The sequence below is a fragment of the Colletes gigas genome, unplaced genomic scaffold (assembly GCF_013123115.1).
Source record: "Colletes gigas isolate AHSC1104 unplaced genomic scaffold, ASM1312311v1 Colletes_gigas_Sc00023, whole genome shotgun sequence".
Taxonomy (NCBI): domain Eukaryota; kingdom Metazoa; phylum Arthropoda; class Insecta; order Hymenoptera; family Colletidae; genus Colletes; species Colletes gigas.
In genome coordinates this window covers 3,566,164-3,583,796 of record NW_025106652.1, presented here as the reverse complement: position 1 = coordinate 3,583,796, position 17,633 = coordinate 3,566,164, and the positions used below count along the sequence as shown (strand labels likewise).

Genomic DNA, 17,633 nt, shown 5'->3' with positions numbered 1-17,633 from the left:
TAGTAATTCCAGTACAAGTGGGAAGTGTGTTTCATGCAAAAACAAAACGAAAACATATAATCAAATTTTGTTATATGAGTTATATGAGAATATTTTATGAAATTTTGCAGAAATGTTATTTACACATTTTGTTGTTTTAAGGATAAAATCTATTTTTTTTATCCTGGTAACATAGTTGAAATGAAAGTTATATCGTTTCTGTTAATTTATAAATACGTCTAATATAGTTTCCAAAAAATTAAAATGTAAAAATTCAGTGAATAAAATACTAAAGAGAAACATTAATATATTTTGTGCCTTTATTAATTTTGATAATTTCCTGCAAAATAACATAGGAATTAAACGAGAAGTAAGATTGTTTATTAAATGTGTGATACAGCTAATCTAGGAAAAAACGAATCTGACAGAATACTTCCATTCAACATGTGGGTCGATCTACCTTTATCCATGACACCCTACTTTGAAATATTCTTTTTTCTACAGGTACCATTGCTTGTAATATTAAATTATATGAAAAAATATGATGTTGTGACGTTATATTAGACAATAAATTTTTGTATTCTGAGGAATGCCAATATTGCACTATTACCATTAAATTATCAAAACAACTTTCCCCAGACATACATTAATCGACTATTAATCAATTAACAATTTTCTATTTACACAGGTGATAACGTTATATCCGCTTGTCATCTGTTACTTTTGCTTCGACAATATTTTGTGTATTATGTGCATGCACATAGCTGGTGAGTTCCGTATACTTCAATACAGACTGACGACGTTATATCAGGCAGAAGAGGAAATGAAGGATTTAAATGCAAATATCAGTCTAACGTACCGTGCAGACCAATCCTATGAAAAATTAAAAAATTGCGTCCGACAACACCAAATACTTATCGATTGTTGCGCGAAGCTGGAGAATGTATTCACGCTTATGATACTGGCACAAGTAGTAATCTTCAGTGTACTGATATGTTTCACTGGGTTTCAACTACTATCGGTTCGTATTCGACGTATTGTATGTACAACTATTACCAATAATTATGAATTACCCTTAAGACAATTTAGAAAATTATCTTTTATGTTAATAATTCAAATTCGCGTGTCGAACATTAATACTTAAGTTGTTTTTATTGCTCGCGACGGACATAATCTACATAACTATATCACATTAAAATCGAATCGTACCAAACATAAATAGTGTCTTTTCATTTCTTAAACTGTCTCACAATGTACAATAATAACGTTCGCAATCAATTATCATGATGTACTTTCTATGAAAGAATTTTTCGTTAGAACCGATCGGTAAAACATGGATTTGGTGAATATATTTTCCAAGTAGGGAAATGATATTTCTTTCAGAAAAGCTACTAAAGAAAAAGAAAAATCATAATTCTTTCAATCGTCACGCATACAGGAAACTACGACCATCCCGAGACGTTGTAACTTCGCGTTCATCACAATAGCCAGCTCGATTATGCTGTTCATGTTCACCTACAGCTGCCATGGCTTGGTAGACCAGAGTGGTAACGTTGGCGTAGCAGCGTACTCAGCATTGTGGGCGTATATACCAATGAACCGAGCTGGGAAAATGATACGAAACGATCTATTGATGGTCATTATACGATCCAGAAAATACTGCTGCGTAACAGCCAATGGATTTTTCCCGATAGCATTGGAAACATACACCAAGGTAATCGAAGCACACTACTTGGTGTTCAAATTGATTATTAAAGGCAAAGAAAATTTCCCTGTGCCTTATCAGTTATACAGCAAGATTTAATTCTTCTAAATTTGTATTATGTAACTCAAACTGATAACACGTATATAATGACTTATCATTATATACGCGTTACGTATGTGGCTTATCTAGTATAGTAATCTTCTATTTTATGTCCGTATAAACAAACAAAACACTAACCGTATACCATTTGGCCTATTTAATAAATTTTAATAGTATAATACATAATTAAAAACGTGAACTACGTCAAAAAAATAGTAATGAAGAAACAAAATGATTTATTCGTTATTCGAAATTATTATCTGGATAAGAATTTTGCCAATTTGTTTACTAGTACTGGTCAACTTTCACTTGTTGCAGATCATGAGCACCGCAGTATCGTACTTCACTTTACTGAGACAAAGTTCTGGCACTGAAAATCAATCTTGATTAGTAACAAACACAAATGATTTCAAATATAATTACTTCAAAATAAAGGATTTTCGTCGTCAGCAAAGTGTAGGTATTAATTATTATTTCTATTCCGCCAGACAAACGCACTCGGTTGAACGGTTATGTTGCAATACTTCGAAATGTTTTTTGTCACTAAACGAATAAAATGTCATTACTGAAAAATGTTATACCGAACGTGGAATAAATTACTTCATTTTTTAATCTTACCTCTTCGAGAAAATTAACACCTTACAAAATAATAGAGAATATAAGACATGAAAATTATAAATATAAAACATATCGAGAATACAAAGTGTTCTAATAGTAATGAAATACGACGTAAGCAAAAATTACTATTTTCGACGTTCTCGTTTCCCATTTCTTCTCATCACCAACCACAAACAAGACCAGTAATACGGATTCCGATGATCAATGACTTAGCCCGCGTAAAATATTTCTGATTTCTTCGTAAAAGTCGCTCTCAGCAACGTATCGTAAGTCGTGCATTAAATTTCGTTCTCTTCGAATGGAAAGTATCGGTGCAGGATGCGAGGACAGAATAAGAAGCTCGTTGCATCTCAGCAAAGGGTGCGACTCGACGTCTACAAAGTAATAATAGACACTTCGTGACGAGTGCTGTCCGTTTTCGCAGATGGTGATGACACATTCTGTGCCTGAATAATACATAACGCATTGATTCAGCGTTCTTTTCTTCGAGCCCGGCGCGAATATATTAATCAGTCCTTCCCTTCACGTTTTCTATTCTCAACGAAACAGCCTGTGCACAAAAGGTAGCAAAAGCTTCGCGAATGTCTAAAAAGAGAATATTAGATTAAACTGCTATTAAAGTGTAACATCCGTCGTGCGTTACCATTCATACGCGAGAATAGTTAGGAATAGACGTGAAATCAGCTTTATCGTTTGGCACTCGATGCACGCCATGCTAACGGAAAAGGTTGAAGACAGGTCTATTAAATTAACGGGTTTTTTCATGAAATTGATCGGGTTGTGGATAGCTGACAACGACGTAGAACAACGCTGTAGAAATTTTGCCCTAGGTTATACTATCTGGACGTCGGTGTTTTCGGCCGTCCTAGAGTGCAGGGACTTGTATTACTCCTGGAACGACGTTGATGTGAGTACAAAGAGTATACAGTGTAGAATGTACGAAGTGTGTTTTTTTAGAAATATTACGAGTAACTACAAAAACTTCGTTTAATGTTTTACTTCCTTGATTGGATTTTAAGGCGTCAGCAAATATATTTTATTGTGGTGTGTGTGTTGTTTAGTTCAATGAATTTTTCCTTATGCTCGTGACTGCGTTTTTTTAGCTTTCTTGGAGTGAAATAGATCTGTGTTTATCAGACGTGCTTCGATGCTCCATGCAGATACTTTTTCTTACAGTTGTTTTCCCTATTGCAACGAAGATAGATATTGATTTATTCCAACGTGAAGAGAAATTATTTAATTGCTTCTTTCAGAGTGCTCTTTATATTTGTTGCAACCTTCTATGCCTTACACTGATAAATTGTAAATTGTTTGTGACACTGGCGCACAGAATGGAATTCGTTCAAATGATTCAGTACATGAAAGACCATTTCTGGAATAATATTTATTACAATCAGGAGGCAGAGATCATAGCCCAATGTAGGAAAACATGTTTTATATTTACTACAGTTGTTACCGCCTTTGGCCACGGTGCTATTTCTTGTTACATCATAGCGCCGATCATTGGTGAGTTAAAACAACATTGGGTGGATCTAGTAATTCTATTAGTAGAAGTGGGAAGCGATAATAAAATTGAATTTTATGAAAACTTGCACAAAAGTTCTTTAGACCTACTAAGGATTCAGTTGTAATTATTTCAAGCTACTTTCTTACTTTAAGTTTAAATCTTACTTAATAAAATTTAATTACGTTTTACTTTTATTAATTTTGATAATTTATGAGAAATAGAATTAAAAAGAAATAAGAATTAAAAAGAAATAAGGTTGTTTATTGAATCTGTGCTTCAGCAAATGTAGGGAAAAATGAATCTGATAGAATACTTCCATTTAACATGTGGGTAGATCTACCCGTAGCCATCACACCCTACTATGAACTTGTCTTCATCTTACAGGTACTACAGCTTGTAATGCTAAATCATATTATTACAATGTAAAAAACTTGTCTCATAGAATACTGCACTTTTACGATCAAATTCTCAAAGCAACTTTCCCCAGACATACATTAATCGACTATTAATCAATTAACAATTTTCTATTTACACAGGTGATAACGTTATATTCGATGGGCGTCTGTTACTTTTGCTTCGACAATATTTTGTGTATTATATGCATGCACATAGCTGGTCAGTTCCGTATACTTCAATACAGACTGACGACGTTATATCAGGCAGAAGAGGAAAAGAAGGATGTAAATGCAAATATCAGTCTAACGTACCGTGCAAACCAATCCTATGAAAAATTAAAAAATTGCATCCGACAACACCAAATGCTTATCGATTGTTGCGTGAGACTTGAGAATGTGTTCACGCTGATGATACTGGCACAAGTAGTAATCGTCAGTGTACTGATCTGCTTTACTGGGTTCCAAGTATTATCGGTTCGTATCTGACATATTGTATATAGAACTGTATCATATAATTACAAATTTCCTTTAAGACAATTTAAAAAACTATTTTATACATTAAGTTCCTTTTATTGCTCGTGACAAATGAAAACACATTCTAATTTAATTATACCAAACACGTAAATCTTGTCCATTAATTACTTAAACTGTCTCACAATGTCCAGTAGTGAAGTTCGTAATCAATTCTTATAATGTGTTGTCTATGAACGAAATATTCTAACTGGATATAACATAATGTATAGTTTCTTCGAATCTAAACATCAATTTTGTAAATATAGTTCCCAAGTAGGAAAATTATGTTCTCGTCGAAATCTGCTACAGAGAAAAAAATTATAATTCTTTGAATCGTCACACAAGTAGGTAACAACAAGTACCGCAAGACGTTGTAACTTCACATTCACCACAATAGGCAGCTCGATTATGCTGTTGATGTTCACCTACAGCTGCCATAGCTTGGTAGACCAGAGTGATAACGTTGGCGTAGCAGCGTACTCAGCATTGTGGGCGCATATGCCAATGAACCGAGCTGGGAAACTGATACGAAACGATCTATTGATGGTCATTATACGATCCAGAAAATACTGTTGTGTGACAGCCAATGGATTTTTCCCGATAGCATTGGAAACGTACAGCAAGGTAATCACAGCGCACTAATTGGTGTTTAAATTGATTATTAAAGGCAAAAGAAAATTTCCTTATGCCTTGTCAGTTATATAGCAAAATTTAACATCTTCTGAATTTGTATTATATGACTCTAACTCAATAACTTATCATTATATACGCATTAGTTATGTGACTCATATACCTACATATGAAGGTATATTCTTAAAAATTCGTTTTTTATTTTTAATAAATTTATTTGACATTCTACAGAAATGTTCTTTAATAACTTTTCGTAGGTACCCATGAGCACTATTTCACAAATAAATTTCAATCAAATACTTTTACTATTTCAGAAGTTATAGTCGTTTGAAAATTGCACAACTTTTCGAAGATTCTTAGAAGTCTAAATATTCTTCACCAAAATACACGTTGTTTGAATTTCGAAACATTAGAATCCTTCATTCGGTTCAGAAGTTATAATGTTTTAATGATACGCGTGGAATTTCAGTAGAACATGATATCTGGCCAGACATTAGATTGACGGCAAGGAATTTTTTACGCGAAAGTGCGTAGAATTTCGGGGGTATATCTATTCACCAAAAATGATTCTAATTGACTCCCCTAGCTGAAAATAATTTTTTTAGATCGATTTGAAATTTATTTTTTGACCGAAAAAACGTTAAACCTGGCATAGTTCAGGGCGATTCATACATGACCGGTAACGGAACCGCTGCTGCCACCTACTGGTGGGAAGGGAGAGCAAGGAACAGATCCACCGATTTGCTCCCTTACTGCGTGTACGGGGTTAGTTCGTTCGTGTAGTTAGCTATGCTCGGACGCACAAAGGGAAAACAGTCCTCCCACGCTGTATATTACGTATCTATTGTATATTAAAGTGTTCTATAAACTTTATGTGTGTCGTCCTTCCTGCGTTCACCTCCATCAACAAAAAAGCACCTAAGCGAATTTTTTTCTCGGAAGTGTGTAGGAATTCGAGAGTATGTGTATTCACCAAAAATGATTGTAATTGACCACCGCAACCGAAAATAATTTTTTTATAACGATTTGAAATTTTTTTTTCGCCGAAAAATTTCAACACCTCCCTGTCGATTTTTCTTCAAAACTCGTTTTTGATTTTTAATAAACACAACTATAAGTGATGTAGTAATACAATTTATTAATACAAAATAAAATTTCTACGCTTTATTCATCAACAATTTACTATCGACGTCACTGCTGGATGCATGAAGCTGACTTCTTTGTTTGTGTGAAATATAATTCGTAACATTTACCGGAGAATAATACATATAGTAGTATAGTAATTTTCTACCTTACGTAGTACGAGTTTCGCATTACGTTTGACACATTATTCGGAATATTCATTTGGTCTATTTAATAAATTTTATTTGTACATGAAATTTTTATCCGGATAAGAATTTTCCCAATTTCTTTACTAGTATTCCTGAATTTTTCATTTGTTACAGATCATGAGTACCGCAGTATCGTACTTCACTTTACTGAGACAAAGTTCAGGCACTGCGATTGAATCTTGATTAATAATAAACTCAAATGAACTTACAAATATTGAATTTTCGAATGTGTTTGATTTCAAATGTGATTACGTAGAAATAAAGGTCGTTCGTCATCAGCAAAATGTAGGTATTAATTAATATGTTTTATACTGACACTACCAAACAAATGCATATTAATACTTATATAAGTATATTAAAAAAATGTGGATTATTTAATCTACATGAATGATTTTCTTCGATGAAGAAGAGATCAGAGAGTTGCTCACCGGCCTATCAAATTTTGAAACGTCTTATTTAATGATTTCAATTTTTCTTCGTAAAACTCTTTTCATACGCTGCAACGTAACAAATACTGAAAGTTGAAAGTGAACGTCTTCTTTCTGTTACGTTGTATCGCTACCGGCTCGATAAAACAATGTATTTGTATGCGGAATGAGCCGCGAGTCGCTCTAGACGAACCTGGAGGACTTGAATTTGTCGCGAAGAACATAAACGTGCGCCAGTGCGTGATAATGGCGTCTTTGTCATACGACTCGTTGACAATTGGCCGCTGAAACAAGTCTGGAACCTCACGGTCGGTCTCTCTGTTTCTATATGCAATTACATCGACCTTTTAAATTCGAAACGAAACCGATCTTTTGTGTAATACGAGTGGAAAGTATGATATCACCGAGTGAAATTGTTACACCTGGATGGACGATACATGAAAGTCGCCGAAGCTGAAGCTTCTATTAAATAACAATAAATTTTGATGGATACCATTTGACCTAGAAAAGGATCGTATGGGTCGAAAATGTAATCAGAAATATTTATATCGATAAACTTTTGTGGACGTTGTTTGACCTAGTAAAGAATACGATGGATCGGCAATTAAAACTATTTAATACAAGAAATGGAAAATATCTTTCAGGAGGATTCAGATAAACGCGTAATTATATTTCATGATTCTGAATTATCGGAACATGAAACAATGTTTTTTTTTGTTAGAAAGTTGTTCTTACAGGAAGTATTAACTTCGTCAGATTTCGTTGAAAGGAACTGGTTTAGTATTTCAAGATTTTTTAATTTATGTACAAAAAAAAGTACGTAAAAGTTAGAGAAGATTGATGTCCTTGAGGAGTTTGAAATTGAAGACTTTCGTAAAAGTGTATTCAATATCTCCATCCTTGACCTACACGTTTTCTTTGTCTTAAAATTCAGTAAAGATATTTAATACAGTATCGAATGAGAATGTTAGGTGTAAATATTTAAAAGGACATTATTTGTTACAAAAGACAATGGTATGGATCGGAGATATAATTCGAAATAATAAATGCAGAGTAATAAAAAAGATAATGATTCGTAAAAGTCACGAGAAATAAGACGTTTAAATGGCCCTCTGGAATTGAACGATTGGAAAAACATGCGTAATAAAATCTTATGGTTCCTAAAGATGAAGATACCGAACATAATTTTTTTACTTGCACAGTTGTTCATGTCAGTCCTCGAGGTCACGATTGTTTACATGGAACCATATGTTTTTATCTCTTGCATATTGTAGCTACTACGAAGACGCGAGGCATGTGTTACAGCTTGACGTCTGTCAGTTTTAAACGAGCTATTTTTACTTGCTATTTAAAACAAAAAATGCAATTTTCATCGTGGATCTTTCTTATCACTGCATTTAAATAATTAAATTTTTTCTGTAAGTCCAAACAATCGGAAGAATTCAATACGTACAAATTTGTTTTCCAATTCTACTAAAAATTGTAAACGATGAATCTAACAAGGTTATCGAACAAAAAAAAATAGATTTTTTCTTTCACAGAAAGGAAGTGAACGATGGATATCAAAATTTAATCAAATTTCAATTTCCGCCCTTTTTCAGTGGGAAAAATGGTCGAATGTGGCAAGCCAACTCGTATTCTATTTCTGAACGAAAAGCAGAATAACGGAAATTCTGATATTCTAAGGCAGAGGCCAATTGACCGTAAGGGCGATACTGCGAAACTCTGATAAATATCTACCGGCTTAACAGAAAGTCATTCACAGTAAAAAGAAAAATATAATGAATGGAAAAGACGATTGGTAAAAAATACAACCCCGTCAAAAATCATGACAAATCCCTATCGGTTGTAATTTGTTTCCAGTAAAGATTCAACACGTGGGAATCAAAAGCTGTCAGTTTTTAGTTAAACGAAAAGAAAATATTGCGTGTAATGCGTTTCAACGCGTCTATACTGTTCTCATATCCCTAGCATAGACCAACAAAATGGAACTAAGGTCGAACTTCGATCGATAAATCCCTTAGATCTCGACGGCCCTGAAGAGTATACTAATCTTAACAGGCGACAAAGCTACCGATCAAGGAACGAAGGGTCTCGTAAAGGTGATGTTTCCAATCATGGCCTCCTACGATCAGGCTTCAGCTACAAATGTTCGCAATCGTAATTATATTGATGTTACATCGAATACGCGTTGCACACATAATGATCTCAGCTTAATTGCACGCCGTCCCAGCGACAAATTCATATTATTTGTCCACCATATGCCTTGTTATCCCTTGGCATTATCGGAATTAACTGACCCATTTAATTAATCGTTATCAAATTGGTCATTTACATCCAACCGTTTATTATAGTCTCATTCCTGTTAATGATGCGATGAAATAAGGATTTTCCGAGGTTGTAGACTAGCAATAGGACCAGCGATTTCGGTCAACAGCTGTTCAATGAATTTACACTGTAATACTACCAGTGTTGTAATAAAATATACGTGGCAAATTAAAAAGTTGATTTTGTACAAACTGTCTTCGAAATACATCGACGTATTTTTGCTAAGTAGGTATTACGTATGTTACCCTATATTACTATAATAAGATCGATTCAATAATTAGAATGTTGGGGTACGTATATGAATTAGGTTAATTTTGCAAATTTATATTCTAACTAATCAACACGGTAAACTGACACACGTTATATGAATTATTTATCTTGTTACTGTATATTAATGTATCATAAAACTTGTCCTCTCGATTGCCATTAGATAAATTAATAGATAAATAAATGATACGTATCGCTCTTCTATCGTCAAATATTTATGAATAATATTAGACATACACGACTGTTTTGTTAACAGATGGAGTTAAAAAGTACAACTTACCGAAACTTAAATCTGAAAATAGATGCTTAACACAATCGATCACAATATTTAAAGTTTTCCTTGCTTCGATAATTGGAATATAATATTCTTACTTCCGAAAATGAATTCTATCTTTCAGTCTTTTATATCGAAACGCTTGCACGAGTACTATAGTCTCGATCATGCTACAATTTTCCGTCGAGTATCTCTTAAATATTCCCGCCAGACGCGACGAAGAGAATTACTCGATTAAGACTGGCAACCTCGTTCCTCGTCTCCGCGATCGATCGATCGAAATCCAAATCGGCAGATCGAATTCAGGAATTGAAAAGAAATCCGGCGAAACCTCCTTTGCACTTTGTCTGGGACATATCACGTGATTCCATTATTGAATAATTTATCCGCAGTTAGCCCGGGACGAAGCTGTCGGCCCCTGAAAACGGAATCTCGATACGCTCGGTGCATCGAGCGTGAACAGCGCCAGAGAGAGTCGCGAAAAGATCGATTCCGTAGTATCAAGGGAACCTTTCAACCCCCTTCCAATCCTGCCTCCAACCACCCTTCGAGGTCGAGAGAGGGCTGGAACCAAGGGGGCGGACGGGGGTGGAACCGCGCGACGACAAATCGACAAACGGATCGCGCCCGTTTAATCGCCTTCGATCCAATTTTCCCGTTTTCCCAGGCCCCCCTCTGCACGCATGATCAATACGCGCGATCGATTCAATCGCCGACCGTTTTCGTATTCGCAAACTTACACGAGAGCGCAGTATCAACAGCATTAAAGGATTAAAGCTACTCCGAAGAAGAACGTGTTCGCGATTGCTGCCGGAGAGCTCGAGAGAATGCATAGGATTCAGATTTAGCGATCGAGAATTTTTCAGAAAGGTTATTTCACTGCTGGCCAGGATTATGTGTCGCTAATGGCATTGCTGTCGCGGAAAACACCCTGGAACATCTAGCTATTCTCGCGCTAATTGAACGTAACGCTTGCTCTAGGGTCGTTGGTACGATTTCCTTAATATCGAGTTTTTTAGGACCGAGTTATAGTCCTTACTGGTTTTAAAAACTCAATTCTTACCTTCGTTGTATATAACGAGAAAATAGCTCCTGTGTTATTTACACGTAAAACTAGTAATTACATTATATTATTATAAGGAATGGAATATCTATTATAAATAAATCGAGGGTATTATTTATGGCTACATGTAAAACTATGTGGAGTTAAGAAATTGATCTCTGGAAGGATTTGCGATCGAATATCGACCTTAAAAACTCTACGACCGAGCAAAAATTAGCCATCCATTTTCTCCTTTGACACTGCACTGTAATCCACTTAATCTTTGAACCTAAGAGGGGGAGTTAAGATGTTGTTTTTACTTGTTTATGCCTTTCCATATTTCTGAGATTCACCCAAAGAATGTATAAATGTTATTACATTTGCATTTGTTGCGAGCAAAATTGTCTTTGTTTATCTTTAAAAGGCTAGTCTGGTCTAGGGGACAAAGGTTTAGACTGTTTTAAAGTATTAGATACTACATTCTCGATTTATACATATACTTAATATTCTCGGCTTTCGATAGTAAGCATAATTCCAGCAGTTATGGTCTTTAGAACCAAAGAGGTTCTTGTTCCACGCGATTTGTACTTCATTCGTGTCCGAAGTTGTAAGCCAATCGATTAACTATCTCGAGATACCCTGTCCACCAGTTTGAAAGACTTAGTTTCACAAAATAAGGCTTTAAAGTTTCGATATACAGTGTTAAAGCGTATAGAACTTCAAAGTCCCATTACTTCTACAATTTTTTCAATTTCATTAATCCGTTTTATCGATGCATGCACTCTGTGCCTAGAAACGTTATTAAAATTCTCAACTCGATTCCATTGATTTGTTTAAGTATCGAAGCAATACGTAAACCTATCAAATTTTACATAAAAAATAATACCAAGTTTCTTGACATATCTTTTTTACACTACAAAAGGTGCGTTAAGTTTTACTGTTCGTAAATTATTTTCCCCTCATCTAGAGGTTGACTACTAAATGGACATTCATCCAAACAGTATTCAGTTGACTCAAACATTCTTCCAGCGCCATAGCAATAAAATTTCCAAATACTCACGAACGAAGATGTTGCTCATCAAGGTGGCGGGCAAACAGAACACGATGACGAGGACGTCCGCCACCGCGAGGTTGACGATGAAGAAGTTCGTGACAGTCCTCATGCGCGGTGACCGGTACACCACGGCTATGACGAAACTGTTGCCGATCAGACCAACGACAAAGACCACGATGTAGGCAACACAATAGACCGCGGACATGGCCATGCTGTGCCTGTAGAGGCGATCGGGTATTTGCTCGGCAGTGGAGAGGTTCACCGTTTTGCTGGCGTTCAGCAACCCTCCGTGCTCGTCCATCGGCGTCCTCGGGTTGGTCGTGATGGCCTCGGCGATTAGGTTGTTCAGGTAGTTGCTGAAATCGTTTCTCATCTGTAGCAGGGTGGCTGGTGGAACGGCCGCGACGGTCGTCGCCGGCACGTTGCCATTGTTACTCCTACGACGCGTGTCGACGTCGAACTCCTCGGAGTCCGGTAGTCGCAAGGATGCCATCTCCAGAAGCGGAGACGGTGGCTGCAGCATGGGTAACTTGATCGTAAAGCGTTGGCTCGAAGTGGTTTCGACCATGGGCCACGGCTGTCCTCGCGTCGTTCCCGTCGTGTCGACGACCTCCAACCGTTGATCGCGTTTCCCCCCCCAACAACTTCCCGGATTCGGATTAATCGAACTTACCGAACTCTTTTCGAGGGACTTCGTTACCCTCCCGACACCCGATCATCGGCGTACGATGGAAACTGTCACCGAGGAATCTTTACGCGAACAGGACGGAAGTCATTCCGCGCGGAGACTGGGGTGGCTGAATCACCGGGTACTTCCGCTCGGGGAAAGAAGGGAGCGAGCGCGTGGGTCGTATCGAGTTCGACGCTCCTCAAGAGTCAGCTGGCACGTGCACGGGAGCCCATCGAGTTCAGTTGCATCCCCTCGCGGGAAGACTGGCTGCCGATACGCGGCGGGAGGGCGAACGCGTCGTTCCTTTCTGCGATCGACTGATCCGGAACGAATTGCAACGACCAGGGAAAACAGAGAGGGCGACGGACGCGGCGGGCGTCGGATGGTTCGTTGCGAGATACGGTCCTGCGAGTAGACGAGTACGATTCACGAAAATGTGTACCGGCCGAATGCTGGGCGACTAATGAGCTTGGTTTAGAAGACGACTGCGAACTGCCGCGAGATGCACCCGTAGCGGCGCGGCGGCTGGCTGTCTAGTGACATGGAGCACCGCGCAGGCGCAGCATCAACCGGCACATGCACCCGCATGCGATCTACGCGCGGTCATAGGGACGCGGAGGTAGGGAAAGGGGAAAAGCACCCGCGAAATTCCGTCCCAAGTAACGAAATAAAAATATTTACCAAGGCCGTTTCTGCCGTTGGGCCGCAATTGTTATCGCCAAACGGAAGTGCGCGCTCTGCGTTGATTAAAATCCTAGGTGAGACGGTTGCCACGACTTCTAGCTCCTCACAGATTTTTGTAATCGAGACAAATTTCTCTTTTCTCTGGGAGATACATATTTTGAGAATCTTTGATTACGTTTTGACCATTAAAAAGAGGAGAGATTTTTTTAAAATAAACTTGTGTGTACGTACATACATTGGGGTATGTGTTTGTTGAAATCCTACGTGAGATGCCACGACTTCAAGCTCCTCACAGGTCTTTGTAAACGAGACAAATTTCGACAAATTTCTTTTTTCTCTGGGGGATACATGTTTCAAGAATGTTTGATTAGGGTTTGTCTATTAAAAAGAAGAGAAATTTGTTTTAAATAAATTTGTGTGTAGGTATGTACGTATGTGTTAAAATCGTAGACACTTGCTACGACTTCAAACTTCTTATATTTTTTGTGAGAAATCTTTTTTTTCTTTGGGAGTGTGGCGTTATCTCCCATGCTCGCCGCCAAAGGGATCGCGCTCTCATAACCGCTCGACCGACCCCTTCGTTGCTATATGTATATACATTCCTCGACTGACTTCCCAATATCCTAACCTACGACGCACAAGTGTGGTGCACTGCCACCAAAATCCACATCACCTCAATCCAAAGAATTCGAAACAAATATCTCCAGACTCCATATTAAACAAACCCCGATGTTAGTCCACTGCCTTACTCCACATAGAAGCTAACATAGAGCTCCTGCATGAACGCATTCTGAAATTAACCACCAACACACAGGAATCCAATTCCCAACACCTAAACTCCCTAATAATATCACTCAAAATCCCCATAAAAGCTCTTAAGCTAATTACAAACAATTAACCCCATATCACTCTCATCGCCAGACACACAAATGACAACGAGGTTTTAAAATTTCCTCCGAGCACTAACACCTGAAGCTGATACAAAGAATCACCCCACTCTCATAACCAGACACTAATACCCATATTGTAAATGTAGGTTTTAGGGTTCATCCCAAGGTATTGCAGCCACCCGGGAAAAAAGGATAAACAAAAAACAAAGTTCCCCACAAGTACTTATGAATTAAGAATATGCAAATATGCATTTTATTTACTGATACTGATAACATAGAATATACTGATAAAGTTTACACATCAAAACCTGGGACACTCTGTATAAATTTTAAAGAAACTTTATATTTGAGTTCCGTATATTCTCAATCTTGAATTTTGGACGATACGAGAATTTCAAAACAATATTACAAAAAGTGCACAAAATGATATCATAGATCCATCGAAGCATATAAAGGGTGTTTCTATAACTGAATTAATATTTTATTAACCGTCTCTTTTTAATAAGCAACAGATAACGAAAGACTCATCTTTTACTCTGTATTTGCAATTTTTATTTAGACAAGAATTTTGCCTGCCCGTTGACGATAAATGTTAAGCACAACCATTATTCACCGCTCCTAAATTTTCAATAGTTTGCGAAGAAAATCGCAACGGAAATGTATGAAAATTTCATTAACTCCAGGAGCTTCAGAAATTAATACGAACCCATTTCATTATATTTTTGAATATTCGTTGCATGCATTCCGTATGCAATCTAATAATTACTCACGAGGGAACACAGGCTGCGAGGCAGGAGAGTTGAAAGAATTTCGTAATTTCAGCGGCGCTGGTCAAAGTAGTCTATAAAAGAAAAGAAAAAGAGAAACGTTTACACCAGCTATTTCTATAACTCGGTCCAACTGGATTTCACTTTAAATATTTAAGTCTGCTTTGCTTCAGATATTTCAGTCCTGGGATTGCAAGGTGACAGACTCTATCTGTTTCTTCTCCCTGTAATATAACCAGACACAATTACAATCTGTGTACTATTTTTCCCCAATCACAATATTAGTAATATCCATTTGAATTAATTCACTTCTAATTTAAACGAGTATTTGGGTTACTTCTACGTTTTTTATTTAATAGTTTTAATACAATTTGACAAATTTAAGATGACAAATAATATTTACGCAAGATACTAGCAATGATTAAATACCTGTTAACATTGTGTTTGAAATTTAATGTGCATTTGTATCTAGAAATTAAAAATAATATTTTCGAACGAGTCTCTGTATTAGATTAGCCCGATTCATAAATGCATAAAACATCTATTGATTTCATACGCAAATGTTAATTAAATCCCAGACTATTATGACATACGAAGTTGAATAAATATTTAATCAGGTGTAAGCTAATCTAGAAATACACATAACAAATGTGGACGTGTATGTATACAGCTGTGGAATGGAGTTTCAAAAATACAAAAGCTTGAAGTAAATGATACGTATTGACATCAGAGTCATATGTATCAGTTGCCAATAAGTTGGTAAAAAAGTACGAATAACAAATACAAAGGTACTGATTGTTAATTAATTCCTTCGTTACTTTAACATAGAAGACATCTCTCGAATAACATGGCATGGTAGAACCTCGATTCTTGCAGAAAATCAGGGCTGAAAATTCCTGCAATAATCAAAGCAACTTCTACTTAAATAAGTTCGAAATTTAAATCGAAAGAATGGTTTATCATAAAATAGTAATAATTTTTATTCTCGACTGTATAAAATACATCTGTAAAATTCAAAATATATTTCTGAAGAAATGCACAATTTATAACGGCTATGGAAGTTCTGGAAATTGCTTCCATATTTCTCCTTTGAGACGACGAAAAGAATAACGTTTAGAACGTTTGGCAACCTTTTTCGGCTTAACGCCTCTTTACGAAATCTGTTTCAGGCAAAGGCCCTTACGAACATACCAATTTCTATTATGCACTTACAGACCATGTCCTCAGAGATTGAAAAAATGCAATATTTAGAAACAGACATAATACATCATTTTGCAAAAACGAATTCAGACAGGAGGATAACAAAAATCTGAGGACACATTTTTCTGATTTTCTTTGGCGGGAAAATTATTTTAATTCTTTTGCGAAAAGAACGTACACTTTTCAGCTCTTTTCTTGTTTCCCTAGAAATTTGTTTCTGTAAAACGAAATACATTAAATTCGCATCTAAATTTTATTTTTACGTTCTTTTAAAATTTAACTATATGAAAATATATTTCTGAAGTTTGATTCTGAAATTCGAACAAATGACGGAGATATAGGATATTTTCAAGAGCATGACAGATGGTTGAAACGCACAGTTTGCCAACTTTCGACGCGTTTATCTTGAAACCGCATTTTTTAAGCTGGTTGTCAAGATTTCGCGAAACATAAAGAACTTTTCGACAGAAAATTTTAATGATATATTCTCAGACGAACTATTTCTTCTCTGGTCATTGTTTTTTTTCATGCTTTCGTAACAAAAATAAATGAAACTTGTTCAGCTATTGGCACATTAAATAAATCTGAAAATGTAAGGAACGCGGAGAAAAATAAATATTACAAAAATACCTTCACAGGTTTATTATTGTTATGGCGTTATGTCGACTTAGACCAAACCGCTATACAACTTCTGCATACATAAATTTATTATGCAATACATGCTATTTCACATGACAATCTTAAGTACCTAACTGTGTAACATGACGGTTATACCAATGGTTGTCAGCTGATAAACTATAGACTAAAGTTCTTAAGCCGAACTTGAATCCCAGGAGGGTTTCGCTTCCTATGTTTTGAGGCCAAACTATCACGACAGAGATTCGTAGATACAGTCAATCCTCTCGTAACATCTATTCATCCGTCACTCGTTAAATAAAATTGATAAACATATGACTTTATTTCAGAAAAACAAATCATACCTTCGCATAAGAAAAATTATAAATTAATCTACGCGCATCAGAAACTATTCAACCGCTGTTTGAGACATTTTTCAGTACCATCAACAGTTTCGAAAATATTTGTGTCGATTTAAAAGATCCATTTTAGAGATCTTTTACAAGGAATAAACCAAGTGACACATACCTATGGTCGTAGTAAAACAAATTAGATGCAAGGACGGAATACTGTTGAAGAGGACTAGTGGTTAGGCCAAGACACGTAGCATCCAACTGTCCAAAAGTCCCAATGTTTC

At 36.4% G+C, this 17,633-nt stretch overlaps 1 protein-coding gene across 1 annotated transcript in view; it reads right to left on the bottom strand.

Moving 5' to 3' along the window:
* The window catches only part of LOC122401320 (neuropeptide SIFamide receptor), an 83,759-nt gene extending 70,930 nt beyond the window's left edge, over positions 1-12,829 (bottom strand). Inside the window, exon 1 of the mRNA XM_043403391.1 lies at positions 12,177-12,829. Coding sequence (XP_043259326.1) covers positions 12,177-12,738 — 562 coding nt within the window. The 5' untranslated portion in view covers positions 12,739-12,829. The remainder of the gene's footprint in view (positions 1-12,176) is intronic.
* Positions 12,830-17,633: the final 4,804 nt, after the last annotated feature.